Here is a 19,746-nt window from a genome sequence, read left to right on the forward strand (position 1 = left end):
GATGTTACTAGAAAAAAATGATTTGATGTATTCTTAATATAAATCCCTCGCATTTCCGGCGTTCAAAAAATTCGTTTTTGTATTTGTAAAGGCAAGCATGGTTGTAAATGAACATTGAAATAGTTGTAATAATCTTAGATCAATCCTTTATCTAGTTATCCTCAGCCTCTTATGTACGCCGAGAAACTTAAATACAAAACTCCGTAAATAAATCCATTTGACCAAATATTTTGCCGAAGTAAATGTTTAGAAAAAGTGAAATCTCTATTTAATTTTTTAAAAGAAATATAAAAAATTTCCGTACTTTTTTAAAAATATGACCATAGCGAAATAACTTGCATATGTATCTCATACTTTAGAAATTCTTTTTAATTTTTTTATCATTTTTTAAAATTTTTTTTTTTTTGTTTTCAAAAATATCAGCGGAAATTACTATATTTAAAATATTTACGAACGGAATGTTCGAATGTTGCGTAATTCTTGAGTCGATTGATAACATCCTTTATATTAGAAAGCGTATTGTAACCAGTAGTAAAGCTGATTCAGACTTTTTACGGAGAAATAACTTCTAATTGGTAGGAAAATAGCGGATTAAGATTGCGAGATTAAAACCCAACAGTTTTTTAAGTTGCGTAAATTGAGCGCCAGTATTAAAAAGATCTAATGATTATTTAAATTTAACCTGATTTTTTTTACCATAAAATGGTATTCATATATTAATTATAAGGACGTTTCTAATGTATTATATCATTGCCATTCAGTTGAAAAAGGTCCCGCCGATGAAATACTTGCATTGGTTATTACGTCGGCTGTTTAGGAATATGCTCTTTGTCTCGCTCAACTCAAAAAATTTCTGATTGATTGCTTCTACTTTTCCTGAATAATAAAAGAACATTACGCAAATATTTTCATAAACAATATTAAAATATTTTTTTTGAAACCACGCTGTAAAAAAAAAAAAAAAAAAAAAAAAATGCCAAAGTGCAACTCATATACGTCGTGGGTAATTTTGTACGGATTTATCACAAAAATGTTCTGGTGATGAAAATAGACTTAAATTGTAGTGTCTTTTTCCCTCGTAAGTGTCTATAATGCGACATTTTAAATTCTCAGCTTGTATCACTAAATGAATTTCATTTTAAAATATTGGCTAACTAAATAGCGGTCTAAAGCTATTTTCATTGCACCGTGAAATGAATAAAAAATAAATCAAAAAGAAATATTTAATGAGTATAAATATTTAAATATTTATAATCATAATCTAAGTATTGTTCTTTACTTTAAATATTTGACATCAAAATAAGATGTTTTCTCTTTTCGCTTTATTTTAGAAATTAAACAGATTTATAAATCAAAATTTTACAAATGCTTTTTAGCAAAAAATTCTTTTGTTATCTTAATATTTCTATGTTACAAAAATTCTCTTTTGGTTTTTAGTTATTTTGATGAACTATTTTTAAACTGCAAAGTTTGGTATTATTAGTTTAATTATCTGAATTTCTGCTTCATAATTAAATCTCAATTTTAATTGTGCAATTTAAAAAAAGGCTCTAAAAATGTTTTAAGAACTCTTATAGAAGGTTAAAGCTAAGCTATGTGGGTTTCAATAAATTTCCATATGGTTTGGTGATAAACTTTTATATGATTTTCGAAAAAATTAATTTAATAATATTTTAAACAAAAGTAAAAAGTTAAAATCTTCTGTGGAATGGTACCTTATCATCATGGAGCAGTCAAAGAAGAATAAATCCCGAGATGCTGCCCGTCAGCGCAGAGGAAAGCAAAATGGTGAGTTTGGTGAACTGGCATGTCAATTGCCACTTCCTAAAGAGGTAGCAGAAAAGCTTGATAGGCTATGTGCAATGCGTTTATCAAACAGCTATATCAAAATAAAGCATATCTTGAGGCAAGTCAAAGGTTGGTTTTTCATTTAGCATTTCAATCATGCATAGAAAAACATTGAGTATTCCTATTCTTCGGCAGTATTTTTCATGTTTATATAGACGGTACACAACCAAAGTTCAATTCCTTCAGTCATTTCAATGCATGCATCCCACAGGCTCTTGGTGGGTTTATCTTTGTTTTAAATGAAGATGGTCAATGTCTGTATGTTTCCCCTAACATAAAGGAAAGTCTTGGATTAAAGCAAGTAAGTGATACATTGTATCTATGTAATATTACATCATTTACATATTTTTTTATGTTTAAAAAGTTATATACTCATATAACAGCTGACTCATAAGACAGCTTTACAAGTATCTTAATCTAGGAGGTATAAAGATCTAATGATCTCACTAAAAAAAAAAGTTTAAATGTTTGAACTATTTATAGGCAAATGAATTTGGGAACTGAAAATGTCCCCAATTTTATCTGCCTGTAAATAGTTTAAAAATTTTGTACCTTATTAATTAGACTATTATCCTGATGTGTTTTTTATAATCTTATTCCTAAGAAAGGTAAACATTCATTAGGAGAGGTTTAAATCATATTGATGTTTATTGGGGAAAAAAAAAACAAAACAAACAAACAGATGTTGATATTTTTGGAGCAAAGTTCTTAAAAAGTAAATTGATTGAGAAAATATTGTAATTTTTTTGGTGAAACTCAAATCTATTTTTAACATTTAATTTTTGGCTGCTAAAAATATAGCTTCTAGTAAGTTTCTCCTTCAATTTACTTAGAATTATGGAGTTTGAAAAATTCACTTGATAATTTTTTCCACATATATATATATATATATATATATATATATATATATATATATATATATATATATATAGAGGTTAAAATGTGCTTGGTGAGTTGCTACCATTAAGGTTAACTGAAAAAGTTAAATTTTTCCATTAGATAAACAAAATATAAACAGATTTGGAATCCTTACAATAGTTTATCTTTTTGTTTATAGCATTTTTGTTTACTCAACAGGTTTTATTTTTTGAAATTAGATTTAACTTAAACATAATTGCAGTGGTATATTTACATATTTACATAATTAAAAAAATTTGCCTAAATGATTTTGTCTTGATTAATCTTTTATTTTGTTTAACTACCTTTACCCCTCTTTTTCAGAAAATAAATTTCTATAAAAAAAAAAGAAAAAAAAACTTCAAATTGAAAAAAGTTTTATTTGTAAATGGGTTTATCATACCAATTAAAAAACCAGCTCCTTTCCCATTAGTAAGCAATTGCTCATGCTGCTGTGAGTCATGCATAATGAATTTATGTTCAGTTTATGTTCTTGATTTAAACTAGATTTATCATCAAGTATGTTCAAGTCCAAGTACAATTTTCTATATTGTAACTTTTATTGTTTAATTTGAATGGTTTTTTTACAATTTTGTTTTGTATAGTTAGATGTGATGGGTGACAGTTTCTACAAATTTGTGCAACCATGTGATCAAGCTACATTAGCTGAGCAGATTGGTGGTCAAGTTCCACTTGAAGATATGGAGATATTTGATGGCCTTTACTGTTCTGAGATGACACCATGTTTACAAAATCCAAAAAAAAGTATTTGTTTAATTATTTAAAAGATGATGTTTTTGATTAAAAAAAAATGATTTTTTTTTTTTAAATAATCATTAAAAACAATGAATTATTTAGAAATTTGTGATGAGCTTGAAAATAGTCCTTATCGGTCGTTCTTCTTGCGCATGAAGTCAACGCTGACCAGTCGTGGGAAAAGTGTTAATATAAACGCATCAACTTACAGAGTAAGTTAATTGTCATGAAATGCATTTGGATTTGGTTGAAGTGTTATCAATTTAATTTTGCATTTTGGTAGGTACTTTTCAATAAAGCATTCAAATAATGGCTTGTTGAACTAAGAGTTGTTAGACGCTTGGCAGTCATTTAAGAGTTTTTTAGTTGTCAGTTTTTTATAAGGTTATTAAGTTACATTAGTTTGAAATGCAGTTTTGTACACTTTTTCATCAGCATTAAAATTCATTCAGTTACGTTTACGAGCTTGATAAGGAATACATAAATGAGGTTAAATGGAATAGGCAGAAGGTGGTGTTTAAATCGGATTGGAGTTAAGTCTTGTAATGCTGCAGGCATTATTATCCATGCAACAATCCAGTTAAATAACATTAATGTGTATGCTGCTGCACTTTATCTAAAGCCTATGGAACTCTAACCTAAAGTCCAGAGAATTAGGTTTTCCGTTCAAAAGAGTGTTTTGGTTTGAAAGTTTAAATAGACGCTTTTGGTTAAACAGTTTCTTGTAAGTTCAAATCAACTTAAAAGTTGTTAAAGAAACAAGATAAATATAAATTATTTATGATGATTGATTTTGTTGACAAATCGAATGTACAAACATTATTTTTATGAAATGTTTACTGCAGTCATGAAACATGTTAAAAAACTATGAGTCTGCTAAATTCTTTTCTAAAAATGTCCAGTGTGCTAGTGCTCTTTCATATTAGCATGTCTTTGCAGGGTTGGATGTATTTCATAAAAAACTAAAGTATTGTAAAGAAACATGGATGACATGTTTTAAAGAATATTTTTAATACTTTGGATTTTTTTTTCAAACAAAAAATAAACTTGCATATTTCAACTTGTTAGTAATCTATCACCATTTTAAATAATTAAATGATCTTAAATGCTTCAAAAGATTGCCACAAACTTCAACAATCTTTCATCAACCCATCACATTTAAAGCAAACCTAAACAGATAGTCTGCATTGCTTTGTTTGGTGTAAAGGCAGCGGATTTTAAAAAGTTGATATTTTTTTAATATTTGTGGTTTGTTATACTCTTATATTTAAGTTTGGGCAGAGGTCTGGAAAACTAGTGTATTGTTATAGCAACGTAATTGTAAAATGAAATTATCAGGTTGAGTAAATGTTGATTGCAGACATTTTCACACAAGTTCTAAGCACTTTCTCTCTTTTCCTAAAGCAATAAGAAAATTTTGAAATCAAATGAAAAACGTAAGAAAAGTAATCATTTCCTATTATTGACATTATACTTCAAATGTTTGCAGTGCCTTTGAAGATTTATTGTTAGCTATATTTTAGACTTTTCTAATGGTAAATGTAGTTTATTTGGACAGATTTGACACTTAGTTTTTAAATTATCTATTTGCCTGACATTAATTTATTAAATTACCAAATAAATTTTAGACATGCCAAGAGGAAATGCTTGTACACTCATGGCATAAAGACATGCTAGCGTGAAGGCACGCCATCATGCTAAGCACGAAGGCATGTTAGCAAGAAATTTAGTTGACTCAAAAACTCAATGTGTGTTTGTCTGCAATAAGTACATTAAGAAGTGTATATGCATGTTTTCTTTATAAGTTACATAATATATGTAAATGATATGAATAGTATGTAAGACATTTATATAATTATAACCACAATTTTAGGTTGTGCATTGCACTGGAACAATCAAAACATATAAAACAAAGCTGGGCTTAGGTGAGGGACATGTTACCCAGTGTTTGCTGGCAATCGGTATTCCTTTATTGTCATCTACCTCAATTGAATTTCTGATTGATCGAAAAACATTTATCAGTAAACACACTCTTGACATGAAGATATTTGAGATGGATAACATGTAAGTAGTTTATCTATTTCTCTCTTATGTGTCATGTGTAGGAGAATTTTTTTAAATAACAGAATTGCTTTCTTATGTGCTTAAATCAAACTGAAATTCTGAAAATATCAAACTCTTTAAAGAAACATTGAAAAATCTCTTTAAAAATGTGAGATTTTTTTTTATGTTTCTTTGAAGAGTTTGATAGTGTAAAGAAACTGTAAATAACCATTTGAGAATATATGAACACATGTATTGTTAAATTGATGATTTTTTATGAAATATTTTTATCTGAAGCATCTATCCATGTTTATGCCACCATTTTTCTCTTATGTGCCAGTATAATGGAATTTTTTTAAACAACTTTATTAAATTTATCTTCATAATAGGATTTAAATTTATTGTCATAATAGGATGTGTCATTTTAATCAAATTTTGTGTGTCATTATGATATAATTTTATGTGTCACAAAAGTATAGTTTTAATTGTTGCTATAATATAGTTCGAAGTATGATTACAATTTTTTAAGTTATTGTATTTGTTTATTTAGTACAAGTTCCATTCTTGGGTACAGTGCTAAAGAGATGCTTGGTTTTTCCTGGTACATCTACACTCACATATGTGATTCTAACGTTGTAAAAGTTTGTCATGAAACTTGTATGGCTTCTTTTTTCTTTTTAAGTTCTGTGTTCTAATAAACTTTTAAAGTAATGAAATTTTAAGTGTTGGTTTCATCATTTATTGTTCAAATCTTTTTGGAAGTCTTCTTTTGTTTGTCAAATCAAAGCCTGTTAATTTTTATATTAATGAGTTTAAGTGTAAAGGTTTATTTTGTCATGGGGAAACCTCTGTAAAATTGAATAGAGTTGAATAATTTTTAATGATGTAAATAAGGATAGGTTGCTTCTAAAAAGTTAAAAACAAACTTTACAAATTATTCATGAACTGTGCAGTTTTCAAAGAGGTGTTGCATCATGGGTGGAGCAGAAAAAATGCTTGATTTACCAATAGAAAATGTTCATGCATATTTACCAATAGAAAATGTTTTCCCGAGTTGTGCTCTTAATCTACAAAAAGTTTGAAAATTGGATTTTTATACTCTTATTAGTCTTCATCTAACACAAAAGAAGTTTTTCAAAATTTGATTTGCAGCTGAATAATTCAGATGAACCAAATTTAATGGACAGAAAAGTTACTGTCAATTCAAGCACTATTAAGAAGGCCTCAAAAATCTTTTTTCAAAGAACCAAATATTTAATATTAATTGTTTCTTGATACAAATTGTGTTTTATGTTTTGTTGAATCATGTTTTTTGTTTGTTTCGGAAAACAGATGTGAAGATACGTTAATATAAAGCTAAAAGTTTTACATTGTTAATAGACCAATGACATCTGAACTTTTCTTTTATCTTAACTTTATTTTAATGGCAGCAGCTTGTTTTTTTTTTTTTTTTTTTTTTTTTTGATGAAAAATAAATTATTTTCTTTATAGCAACTGATAAAGTAAAAAAAGGCTTTTTGGCTGGAAATTTATTTACTGATAAAATAATTTTAGAGGTTTTTTTTTCTCCAATTGTGTTTTATAGAGAAAGAAGAAGGTGCCTAAATTATTTCGAACCAAGTATACTTTTAAACACAAGGCAAAAAATAACTCAGCATTTCAATCTCTATGAATTCAATCTAGCTCAGATTACCAAAGGTTCTGTGAATGTGCATCAAATCAGTGATCTTGAATCATATTTAAAGTACTATAACTAAAAACTTCTCATTAAAACAAAATAGAAACAGAACATATAAACTAAGGTTATTATGACATTATATGAAATATTATCTAACTTTATCTTGTGTAATTACTAAAATTAAGAAAGTTGTAACAAAGACTTTCTTAACAAAATAATCGAACAGAGTTTCAAACTTTGAATTAAGTTAAGCCACATTGTAAGTTGTAATTTTTTTTTACCATGGCAGTTTCTTTAGAGCAGCAGATGTGTTAACTTCTCTTGCTTCTTATTATAACGAGCTTTATGCTATAACAAAGCCATCTTCTTACTTTAGTAGCATATAAAAGAACGTATTGCAAGAACTATTTTTTCAATTTTCAAAACTTACACTGATTGCTTTCTGTCTTTATATTACACTTTTAGTGACTCAAATTGAGGCTCACTTTCAGAAAGAGGCTTTATTTTCTACAGGAATATTTAAAATATCTACTCACAAAAACTTACATTCAGAATGTTAATATTTAGAATAGAAAATAGAAGTTATCATTTTCTCTTGGTTTTTTCATGAAATTTCTTTTTATTTTCAGTGTTAAAAAAAGGGCAATCGGTGAGCGCATATTATCGAGTATTACATCAAAATGGAGGTTGGTTGTGGGTACAAACCATCGGAAATGTGGTTTATTTAGAAACTACCGGTCAACCACAGTACATTTTGTGCATGCATTCTGTAGTTAGGTATTTTTAAATGAAGAATTATTATTAGGTCAATATCTTCTGATAGAGAGCCAATAAAAATTAATCTATGAAAAAGTTTAAAATATGACTAAAGAAAACTTTTCTACCTTCAAAACGCGACAATAATATGTCAAAACCCGATTTTTTATTTTTTTATTTTTTTTTTAATTAAAATTGTTACCGAAATGTTTTTGCATTTTTCTCATTTTTTTAATTCGTACGCATTTTTGTAGCGGTCTTGAGGCTGAAGGGACTATACTTTCAACACAACAAGTTGATGTCTCCGTTAAGCGCAAACTCAACGACGCCAATGTCTTAGTAGAAGAAAAATGTTTCAAAAAAGAAGAATCGCCCATTAATCCGAATTTCGAAAGAAATCTTACTATCGTTCCAGTAAAAGTTCTTAAAGAAAAAGAACAGGAAAAATTCGAAACTCAATTTTCGTTTGATCACTCACAGGCATCAGACAGCTTTAAAGATGAACTTTTTGACGCCGATATTCCAGATCTTGAATTCCTGGACTATGATGACGTAGGAATTAAATCTTTACCGGAAGATATTGTTTATGGTAGATCCCCGTTCGTGCCATCGCCGATGGCAGATGTCGAATTAAAAGTAGACCACAATGTCCACTTACTAAAGAGGGCTCCACACATCCCATTTGCTTGCATCCAGCCCTTTCGCTTTGACAACAAAGAGTTAAACCCAATGCACTCTTCAACTACATATGTTAGATGATAGTAAATCTTTTACGGCAAATAAATATGTATTGCCAAATACTTTATTTTTTATAAAATTGTTTTGTTTTTTTTAGTTTAGCAGCCATTAAATGCATCTATTTAATTTTTTTTTTTTTTTTTTTTTTTTTTTTTTTTTAGCAGTTAATTACATTTTCGGTTTTTGTGCAGTTCTTTTATTTCGTATCCGTAAGTTTTGAAATGTTTTAGTAACCAGTTAAATAGACGATTACAAAAGCATTCAATGTTTTTTTAGTCCACGTGGAAATTTTCTTTTAGAAAGTGGGCACTTTAATTGAAGATTTTTTTTCTTCGAAATTAAATGGCTTTATTATAAGCAAAATAAGTCAGTCAGTGCTGATCCAAAAATGTAGCAAGAACACAATGCTCTTCTATACTTTTTTTAATGGAAATTATTTTGTTTCATTTGTTAAAGATGAGCGTGTAAATAAGGCAAAGATAATCGCTCAATGAAATTTATCGCGGAGTGTAATTTTTCTTGATGTTTGTGTTCTATAATTTGTACATTTTCTTTTTTTACAACATTACGTTTGTTGATGAGTTTAAATACATTCTTTTGCTAACTATTTTTCTTTTCATTGACAGAAAGAAAGCTATTTTACTATAATCTTTGAACAATTTTTTTTTTGTAGGGACGTCAAAAGTCACAAATTTACATATAAACTAAGGTTAGCGTAGCCATGCTAGAAAAAAATTTCTTAGTATAGACTATTGTCTCATTTATTACTTTTACTTGTCTCATTTATTACTTTTACTTGTCTCATTTATTACTTTTACTTGTCTCATTTATTACTTTTACTTGTCTCATTTATTACTTTTACTTGTCTCATTTTTTAATTTTATTTGTCTCACTTTTAGCATAGGGACAAACAGGCTACATGGTGTTGAGTGCTAATTAAAACACAACGCAATAATTCGACAATTTATAACAAAAATGAGCAAAAAATGTATTAATAATTCTCTACTTTTTTTAAAAAATTATCAGTCTAATATCAGTATGGGATGAGTCGCTTTTCATAAAATGAATATTATATCTTTTAAACTAAAAAAATCACTTTATCAATTTTAATGAAATGTCTCCCTGATCTTATCTTAGTGATTCATTTGTTGTTTTCCATCTGCTAAAATAAAATAAATTTAAAAATTACGTTAACATCAACAGTTATCAATTCGCATCACGAAAGCAAGATTACTGACTTTCGCTTCCCCATTGAATTGTATTGACGCGGAAGAGATGTTGCTTCAACGAGACGGCACAGAATGTCAATTGAACTTCCAGATAGCGCTTTATTCGGTCCAGTCACCAGGCCCTTATGTCTGAAATCCTGTTTAAACCCTTGTGGTGAAAAACTATTTTTCCAATAAAACTAAGACAATGTCCAACAACGTGTATGTGCTTTATTTAAAGTTTCTAAGAACATTTCATGTTGGAGACGGTTTTGCATTTTTCTATCAACTGATTGGGTTTTTCTTTTACTGTTAAAAGTTGTTACAACTAAAAAAATATCGGAAACTTTTTTTGGTGAACAAACTTTACTTTCAGGAGAAAAAAGCTGCAATCATTTTTATTTGCCTCTTTGCTTAGTTTTCTTGATCTTTAAGGGCCCAGCTTTGGCCTCAAAAATGTTCAGGTAAAATGAACACTGAAGATAAAGTTATAGTAAATGCGTGAGGTGAAGGTCTGTCTGAAGATGTAGGTACTTCATGTATAAGTCTGTCAGAAGATGTAGGCTTGACGTGCAGGTCTGTCATGGACATAGGTACTTGAGATCTAGGTCTGTTGGAGGTAATTCCGAGGATGTAGGTCTTTGATTTTTAAGTGTGTCGGAAGATGAAGATCTTTAAGGTCTAGTAGAACTATCTGAAGATACAGATCTGGATATGTTTAAAGAACCAGGTCTGTCTGTTATACTACAAGACAAAATGTCATTTTCTGTAAAAAAAAATCTTTATCAAAAGACTAAATTCCACTAGCATTTTGACCTGACTATGTATTTGATAATTGATTTGTCAGCCGATGCAGAGTTTTTAACATTGTTGACTAAGATTGTCCGTGGAATGCCAAATTGAATTGCTGCACTGCAGATGGTCATTCCAGTCTTTAGGGCTGCATTTGCACTCCTAATCACTTTTTAAGGTATGAGGCTCTTATCCTATTTCCTTGTATAGATCCTGGGCATCATAACTCTATGAAAACAAAACACAAGCTTTAGTAACATTCAGCCGGTTACAAAAATCACAACAGGGAAATGCTTACAATCAATCTATGTTCATAATGATACATAAAATCTTTTCCAAAAGTTTGTGGTTGTTTTTTGATTTTAATTAAAGAAAAGTTCTCAGCTTATCTAAAAATATTGAACTTGTAAATGAAATATGCAGTAATAAAAAAAAGGATAGAACTTATTTACGCCCATTTGTTAAGCAGCCCCTTTTAAGTAGCGCCCTTATTTGTCGTATTTTACTTTTTCGACGTTGTTTCTTTATCAGCAAAGCATATTACGGTGCAAATCCTATTACGGTGCAAGATACAAGCCAAAAGCATCTGGTCAATTGACACATAGCAGGGTTTACAGCTTAAATACTTTTCAGAAATCATTGTTTAATATTTAATAAAGGTATATCATAGTTGTTAAGATATACGTAATCTATTTTTAAAGTAGAAAAGCGCCTCTAATTGATCAGTCAATGAAGTGATGCTAATGATACTATCATAGACATTCCTAGCCTGATTTTCTGGGAAATCTCCAATAGAATTATTAGGATTTCAGAGTAAAGAACTCATTATTGGAGCAGCAATAATCCTTATACAAGGTTTGGTCTAAGAGATTCAATGAAACAGATTAGAAGAGTGTGACAAATCCTTTAAGATTTCACCAGATGTTGCAGAGGATATTAACATTTAGTACAAAAAACAACGATTCTGTAAAGTGTGAAACAAAATAGACAAGTTCTGGTATACAGAATCTACGTCTCTGACTAACATTGACCGCCTCAAATGATCACATGACAGGAACACAACAGCAAAAACTCCTAAAGATTGTACTGGAAAGCTGTCAAACTCAGATACAAAATTGTCTGTATACACAGCAAACATAATAAAACTGTATACAAAGCTGTATACACAGCAAACATAATACGTCAGGTTAGAATTATTTTGTTTTATCTCCCATTTTAAACGTTGAAAGAAAGTTTTTGATTTTTTTCTATAAGTAAAAATTGCTTAAAATTTTACTGTTACTTTTTTAAGAAATAATAACTTATTCTTTAAACAATTTATATTTAAAGAAACTATTTAGAAAAAAAAATTTAAAAACAAAATGTATTTTAAAAGTAATCATTACTTAGTAAAATTAACAATTCATTTTCTTCCAACGTTTAAAATGGGAGATAGAACAAAATAATTCTAACCTGACGAATAGGGCTCTATTTAAAAATCCGATTAAAAATATTAAATAATAAAAACTGTCAAAGCCTCAACCTGATAAACCAACCAGTGCATAAAATTATTAAAGTAAATCATAAGGGCTAATAGTTGTACACGATAAAATACTTTATTAACGAATGAATAGATTTGTACTCAAAACATTACCATAAAACTTTACTACAGTACAAAACATCTAATCTGTAGGCTAGGCTATTATATAGTTACAATAGTTTTTCAAACTTTTAGCCTTTCTCAATATTCGTCTTGAATTTATAATTAAAGATATTCCACTAAATAGTCAGTGTACTTCTAGACTACTTCTCATATTTCTACCCTGTGTCAATATTTGTTTTTAATGTTTGACGTTTCTAAGTTTGATAATGCCCATCTGCTGACTGTTCGGTAGAATTCTAACTTGCTTCTCAAACGTCAGATCTAGTATATATAGATATACACTTGATCACTTCAAAGCCTTTCTAAGCTCATTGTACATATAAGCTTGTCTATCTACAATATCAGCATCTACAGAAAGCTAAAGCACGTGATAAATAGAACTAAAATCTTAGCAAGTATTCGTAAGAGCCAATTCGGGATCGTAGGCTTTCGCCAATCGGAATGAGTTCGATAGTAGAATCCCCAGGGGATTCTACAATAAAACTCATTCCAATCGGTATTCACAAAAATTTCATGTGAAACCCGCTGATGTGTGAGTATTTCTACTACAAACATTACTTCTCCACCAATTTAAGCGTAAAAACCTGATAAAAGTTTACGCGATCCAAGTGTTGCGGAAATCGTAAATCCGAAAATTTGAGCGACCTTATCCCAAATAGCAATTTATTGTTTTGAAAATAAAATCCGTAATCAAACCCAATCTCTAAAAATTTTGATTGATATAATTAGAATAATAAGTTCCACATTTCATTTTTCACCGTTCACCTCGACAATAGATAACCAACACTTGGTAAGAAATTTAAAGTATGTATTAGAACAAAGTGTATTTTCAGTTGATTTTCTCCACAAATATCGAAAACCAAGTTAATCATTAAATGTTATTTGAAAAAAAAGAAACTGTTAAGGTTAGAGTCACCAATAATGAAACAAACTGCTTGCCAATTAAAAATACTTTTACTTAGACTTCTTTATACTGCACTAAAACACACTGAACTTGACTATAAAAACTCAGAACTTGATTCTAGAAAAGTTGTACTACATTCTATTGAACTGTTTGAGTCTAATGTCAATTATTTCATAAAATTACTTTGTGATATGTATATATTTTGCCTTTGTAATATATTTATAAAATAGACATATCACAAAAGCAAATGCAGGGAAAAAATTACTTATAACTATTAAATGGTTTTTATCGTTTAATAAAATATTGATTAGCTGGCCTTGTAAATTGATAAAGAACTTCTTAAGTTTTAAGAAGTTCTTTAAAAAACATATTTTTTGAACGAAAGAATGTGCTGGCTAGAAATATTCATAATTGGAAATGTTTGTAATGTACATTTAAGATATTGTATATATTATTCTGTATATTTAAGATAAGGATATTTGCATATTATTGATAAGGATATATTTAAGGTAAGGATATTTGTATATTATTTGTATATTATCATTTAAGATAAGGATATTTGTATATTACTCTGAATATTTAAGATAAGGATATTGGGTTTACTTGCATTTCTTTTTTGAAAGTTTGTTCTTCTTGTGGTATTAAGTTGAAAGTTTACACAACTGTCCATTAGGGTACAGCGAGAATTTTTTTTTCTTCTAAAAGCTTAAGAAAAGGTGTATTCTTATGTAAAATCAAATTTTAAATAGGGTTTCCTTAAAAAAATCTTTGATCGGAAAAAGTTTTGATACCCAAATTTTCACTTTTAGAAATTGCAAAATTTAGTAAAATCTTATTTGTCACATTTGTCCTTTATTATGCTTTACATGTCCTTCTTTTTCATTGCGATGAAATATTAAATGCAAATAATGTTTCTAGACCAATTGCAAGCTTTTTTGATACTTGTTTCAAAGTCATTATCTTGCATGAATCCTACCAGCAATGCAGATTCTGGACATTTCAGGGGAGAGGGTCTTCAATTTTCAATGAGGTTTCAATGATTAACAAATTTGCTTATAACAGTTGTTTTTTTTGTTTCATTAGAAACAAAGGTGGTGCCAGTGATGCGGTTTCCCCAAAAAACAGGAGGTCTATCCCATCTTAATCAAATAATAATTTGATAACACTACTATAACACTATTAAAAAAACAATAAATAAAACAACATATCTTTCAAATCTATTGACATTGAAAATTTATTAAAATTTCTTTCTTTGTTTTAAAAACAGGTAGCAACTCTCTATGTTGAGCTCTAGCTCTAATATATCCATCTCTTGCATCTGGTCCAACTACTGACATGGATGCTACTGTCACTTGTTTTACAGCACGCTCGGTACTTTGAGTATGAATTTTAGCAGAAGGAGTTATTAGAGGTGTCGAACTTAGCAATACCAACTTATCTTTAGTGAGCGAACAAGTAAAAACCGGTTCTTGTACTACACCATTTTCCCATTTGACTAGCTCTTGAAGAGTAGTTGCTTCAAAGTTCAGTTTAGGTATTTTTCTTGGTCTGATTCGCATGTCTCCAAGGATATTATTACCCCTTTGTTCCAAAATTCGGTCAACTGCAAAGTTGCGGTCTTCTGCATTATTACTAGATAATAAAGAGATTAATAAACTTTCATGGTTCGCATACCAAGCGCCTAACTGGATGTAGGGAGTCACAATTTCTCTTACTATAACAGGTTGATTTCTAAGAATTCTCAATTGAGTCAGAATGTGATTGGAAGCATCTTCAAGTCTGTCTTTAACTTTAATGTCAAAAAAAAGTTTAAAGTAAAATTGTAAACAAAATAATACAAGTAACTCAAGATTTTTCAAATTCTGATCAGTTAAGTCATGTTTCCTTGTCCACATAAAGACTATTCTCATGCCAGTAGTGAGCCATCTGGCATGACTTAAGGGGCCACATTGAATTTCTCTAAGATTAGGTGGCAATACACCGATCTTAACTGCTTTACATAACTTGTAGGTTTGTTTTTGATCTGTTGACATATTTTTTAGTATTGTTTCTGGAATGTCAACAAAGCTCTCTCCCTCTGGAAGAGCTTTAAATTGAGGATTGTACTCCATTTTATTAACATCAGCAAGACATTTTCCCACAGGACCTACAAAGCCAGTACTACATGATGTTAGTCCATCAATTCCTTCTATTAGGTGACGCAAAAATAACTCATTTGAATGAAGCATGCATATGGTCCAGTGGCATTTGTGACCTAACATCTTTTCAAGATGTGTTATAGCACCACCTTTCCAGCCAGTGTTAATTGAAGTACTATCAGCTCCAAGTACTAAACATGATTCAGTAAGATTATATTGTTGCAGCAAATTATAAACACCTTCAGCAATCTTTTTAGCTGGCTTATCTGAATGAGTATGTGCATTTGGAGTAAAATGACCAAGATATCGACCACCAGGTTCTATAGTCACAGTAATGTGTTGCTCTTTGATAATAATAGGATGTAGTTGTCCATTTGAATCATTTATCATCGCTCTTGTTGAATCTTTTCTTCCATCAAAGTAAATGCCAATATTATCTGCTTTTGGAAGATTAAAATTGTCATTATTCTTTGCTACTACCATGATTTTTTTTCTTGCTCTCGTCAACTTAGAAGGATCACAAGCAAGGTAAGAGTATTTAGGGGTGAGAAATCCTGCTTCAACTAAATCTTGCAGATAACTTGTAGCAATTGCTGCAGTTGCGGCAGGTGAAATCCCAAACCTATAAAATAAAACTAGTTTATATTTATTTTTATTAATTCATTATCCGAACTTTTGCTGCTCAACAAAATAATAATCTATATGATTACCTTATACTAGCCATTGCTGTGTTTTTTATTGACATAGTGTTTTTTCTTGACTTCTTTTCTAAAAATCGTGTTACAAGGAAAGCATAGACACCTAATTTATCCTTTAGAAGCCTTTCAACCAACAATTTAATTTCATTGTCTTGTTTTAAAGTAAAGTTAACATTAACTGGATTATAGTTGTCATTGAGTGAAATATCAGGAGAAATACTTTTTTGATATTCTTCATATAATTCTATATCTTGTTTTTCTGTGACCTAAAACCAAACTTTTACAAATATTATTTTTGTTTTATGTGTGTGTGTGTGTGTGTGTGTGTGTGTGTGTGTGTGTGTGTGTGTGTGTGTGTGTGTGTGTGTGTGTGTGTGTATGTGTGTGTGTGTGTGTGTGTATAATTTGCTATATAAACAAAGAAAATATTTACTATTATGAAATTATATTTACCTCAAAGGATGCTTGATCATCTTGTAGTTTTTTCATTCTTTTCTCATAAGCTTTTTCGTCACTGATTTTTCTCTTATATTTTTTTCTAAGTTTCGTTGTCTCAATTTTATCAGCATGTCCCATTTGCATGTCAGACTTTTCACCTGTCTTATTTCTTTGACTGTATAACCACCTGAGCTCCATAGTTGGAATTTTTTTAGAAAAAATACAGGTGCAATTTATATGTGCTTTACTTTTACAATTTTGGGGGGAAGAACACCCAGACATATCATGTTCACACAGAAGAATCTTATGAGGACATGTTATGCGGTCCATTAGCTTATCTAACTTCAATATAAGTTCTTCTTTTACTTTTGCCTTAGTTCTTCCCCATGCAACGTTTTCTACTTTCTCCCAAAGGGTTTTAATTCTATAATAAAGTGATTTCTCACCAATAATAACTGGCTGTTGAAACTTAACATTTGCTTTTCTCCATTGAGCAAGAACAAATGGAATCAGATCGCTAGCAAGATCTTTGTTAGAATATTTATTATGGTGTAGATTGCATGTCATGCTTTTTTGTTCTTTTAGTAAAATCCCTTTTTGAATAACTGCTCTGTTTGTAGGCAGCTCACTAGGAATAAAATCTTTTCCAGGTCCAATAAAATCTGAAATTGCAGTGGTGGATGATCTAGTCTTAACTTTTGACATTTATGAATATCTCAATTAAATAACTAATAATGAATAAAATAGTAACAAACTTCGATCTTGTATAAAGCTTTTATACAGCGGAGAGCCAAGTAAAAATATCTTTTAAAATTAATTCGGCGCTGCGCTTATTAGAAGAGTTTATTACATAAAAACGGATTTTGTTTACTTTATAATAATTTAAGTTTTTTTCATTTTAATAATCTGTAAATATGAAAATTTGGGTATCAAGACGTTTTCTTATCAAAAAGTGGTCCATAACAAACCTACCTTGAAATTTAATTTTACATAGGAATACACCTTTTCTTAAGCTTGAAATTTATTTTTTTCAAAAACATATAAATCTCACTGTACCCTACTGTCCATAATATAAACAAAACAAAATGTAAAAAAGGAATGGATTAACTAGATAATCTTTTTTCGTTTTGCACACTGATCTCAAAATAAAACTGGATAGCGTATTCTATTGTTTTTTTTTCAAAAGTATTGAAGCCAAAATTGGCCTCCCAAGATGGCGGTGATCAGAGCTCTTAGCAGTGCCGATGTACAATTTATAAGGCTTTACAGAAATATGAAAGAAAATAATTAAACAGAGTTTTGAAAGAAAAACAAGACTATGAAATAAATTTTTAAAAAGTTTAAAGAAATTAAATGATATAAAAAAATTAGACATTGAAAGAAGTTATAAATTTAAATATTAAAGTTCAAAATATTCGATATATTTTTAAGTGCAATTTACTATAAAATCAATATTTATATATCACTTATGCATCTTTTAGTTCTTATTTACCCAATGCAGTGTGCTGGAAGGTTGATAACATAACTGCATGGTAAGCGGCAGTGGTGTCTACTTACAAATTTTACATTTTCAAATTTTTTAGCAAGATACCAGATATGGTACATGCTTTATAAACTATTAGCTGAGTGCTGTGAGTGCATACAACTAAGGCGAATGTAGTTAAAGATATAATATTTAATAAGAATATTAAATACCAAATATAGTTTTTTAAATATTATATTTTATTTTACTTATAAATAATTCTTTATTGAAATCTGGAAGATTTGTTTTTGACTTGTTACTCAAAACGACTTTAAAAATTATTAAGGGAATTTTTCGATAACATACATTATGTTTGTTCACCATCTACTAATAAATTTTTGAATATAGAAATATTTAATGAACAAACTTCAAATGTCTTACTCAGGTATAGAACTGATAACCATTTAATTTCACTGACTAAAATTAAAATTTGTACTTAGTGTTACTGAAAATTTGCATTTTACTTTATCATATTTATTCTTAACCATGAAAAACAGAGTTAATATAGAACAAGTTATTGTAAGAATACGTTTTCTTAAATAAAAAAATATTTGAAATTAGTGTAAATTTGTAAATTTCGTTATTTTTATGAAGAAAGTCTTATGTTAAACAAAAATAGATTTTTATTTGAAACTTATATATTTATCAATATTTGAGCTTAAGATATAAAACTTGATTATCATCAGTTTCTTAATTTTCTTATAGCCGTTCGATAATTCCGCCGCCATCTTTGGAGGCCAAAACTGGCCTAAAAAATTTCCCGTATACGCTATTCCAATTATATTTTGAGATCAGTGGTTTTGTATAAATATTTTTGCCGGCTCGTATTTACGATTCGAAAAAAAATATTTATAGGAGAGCTAATTTGGGGTATCGGGTTTACTCCATTTTTGTGGAACCGAAGAAATTCATCAGTTTTACGATTTTGTAATTCCGATCGGCTATAGTTTGATAGTAGAATCCCCAGGCTATTAATACTTTTAACTTATAACTTTAAGACAAAAAAAATAATCATGATTATGGCGAGTTTTATCGATTATACTATATCGAGTATATTATTTTTTATCGACTATATTATATCGAGTATTTTATGATATGGCGAGTTTTAGCGAATCTTTGTGTACTTTTGTTCTTTCAACTTCAAATAAGAGCACTTTACATTGATTTTGAGACCTATATTTAGGTATGTGCGTATCTGCGATTTACGGCACCGATTTTAAATATAAAATCTGTGACCATTTTTTCACCGCGTGCTCGACGTAGGTGTTGCAAGGATGGATTTTTCTCGTCTTTTTTTTAGAATTTTATATTGACTTAGATAATATTTTAAAAGTAGAGTGTTGTAAGTTTATTGCAATTTGTTTTTTTTTGCAGTTACTAACGTTTTTAGTGATTTCATTGCTATTGAAAACTTCATTCCTGTTCTGGTGGTGAATTGACATTGAAGGGATGATGGGTTTTTTTCTAACTTTTGAATCAATTTTATATATCTATTTTCTATGTACCTGCCAAATTTCATTAAAAAATAATGACACGCTCATATTCTATTTTTGCACGCAGTAAAGGTACCAAATATTCTTCTGTTGTAGAAGTCGGGGGGGGGGGGGATTCAAGATTATGAGCCTTTTGTATATTTGACTTTTTTATTCATTAAGAAATTGTTTTTTTAGAAAAATGAAACTTTATTT

General features: G+C 29.3%; 1 protein-coding gene, 1 long non-coding RNA gene and 1 pseudogene across 3 annotated transcripts; 1 reads left to right on the forward strand and 2 right to left on the reverse strand.

Moving 5' to 3' along the window:
• Positions 1-1,648: 1,648 nt before the first annotated feature.
• LOC145185360 (hypoxia-inducible factor 1-alpha-like) lies at positions 1,649-8,795 on the forward strand. Its single transcript, XM_090097599.1, has 8 exons — positions 1,649-1,917; positions 2,004-2,149; positions 3,351-3,510; positions 3,604-3,713; positions 5,375-5,565; positions 6,095-6,201; positions 7,852-7,999; positions 8,233-8,795. The coding sequence occupies exons 1-8, from the start codon at positions 1,725-1,727 to the stop codon at positions 8,735-8,737; spliced, it is 1,560 nt and encodes a 519-aa protein (XP_089953725.1). The 5' UTR covers positions 1,649-1,724; the 3' UTR covers positions 8,738-8,795.
• A 908-nt stretch (positions 8,796-9,703) lies between these two features.
• LOC149884310 (uncharacterized) lies at positions 9,704-12,480 on the reverse strand. The gene is made up of 2 exons (XR_016455582.1): positions 12,350-12,480; positions 9,704-10,944 (listed from the first exon to the last, which is right to left on the reverse strand). It is a non-coding gene; the product is annotated as an uncharacterized LOC149884310 (long non-coding RNA).
• A 2,483-nt stretch (positions 12,481-14,963) lies between these two features.
• On the reverse strand, positions 14,964-17,610 carry LOC149884311 (uncharacterized; annotated as a pseudogene). The gene is made up of 3 exons (XR_016455372.1): positions 16,552-17,610; positions 16,111-16,364; positions 14,964-16,022 (listed from the first exon to the last, which is right to left on the reverse strand). The product of XR_016455372.1 is annotated as an uncharacterized LOC149884311 (transcript).
• Between the last annotated feature and the right edge of the window lie 2,136 nt (positions 17,611-19,746).

The sequence above is a fragment of the Hydra viridissima genome, unplaced genomic scaffold (assembly GCF_058129835.1).
Source record: "Hydra viridissima isolate aposymbiotic clone 2 unplaced genomic scaffold, HvirCarnegie_v1 scaffold_9, whole genome shotgun sequence".
NCBI classification, from domain to species: domain Eukaryota; kingdom Metazoa; phylum Cnidaria; class Hydrozoa; order Anthoathecata; family Hydridae; genus Hydra; species Hydra viridissima.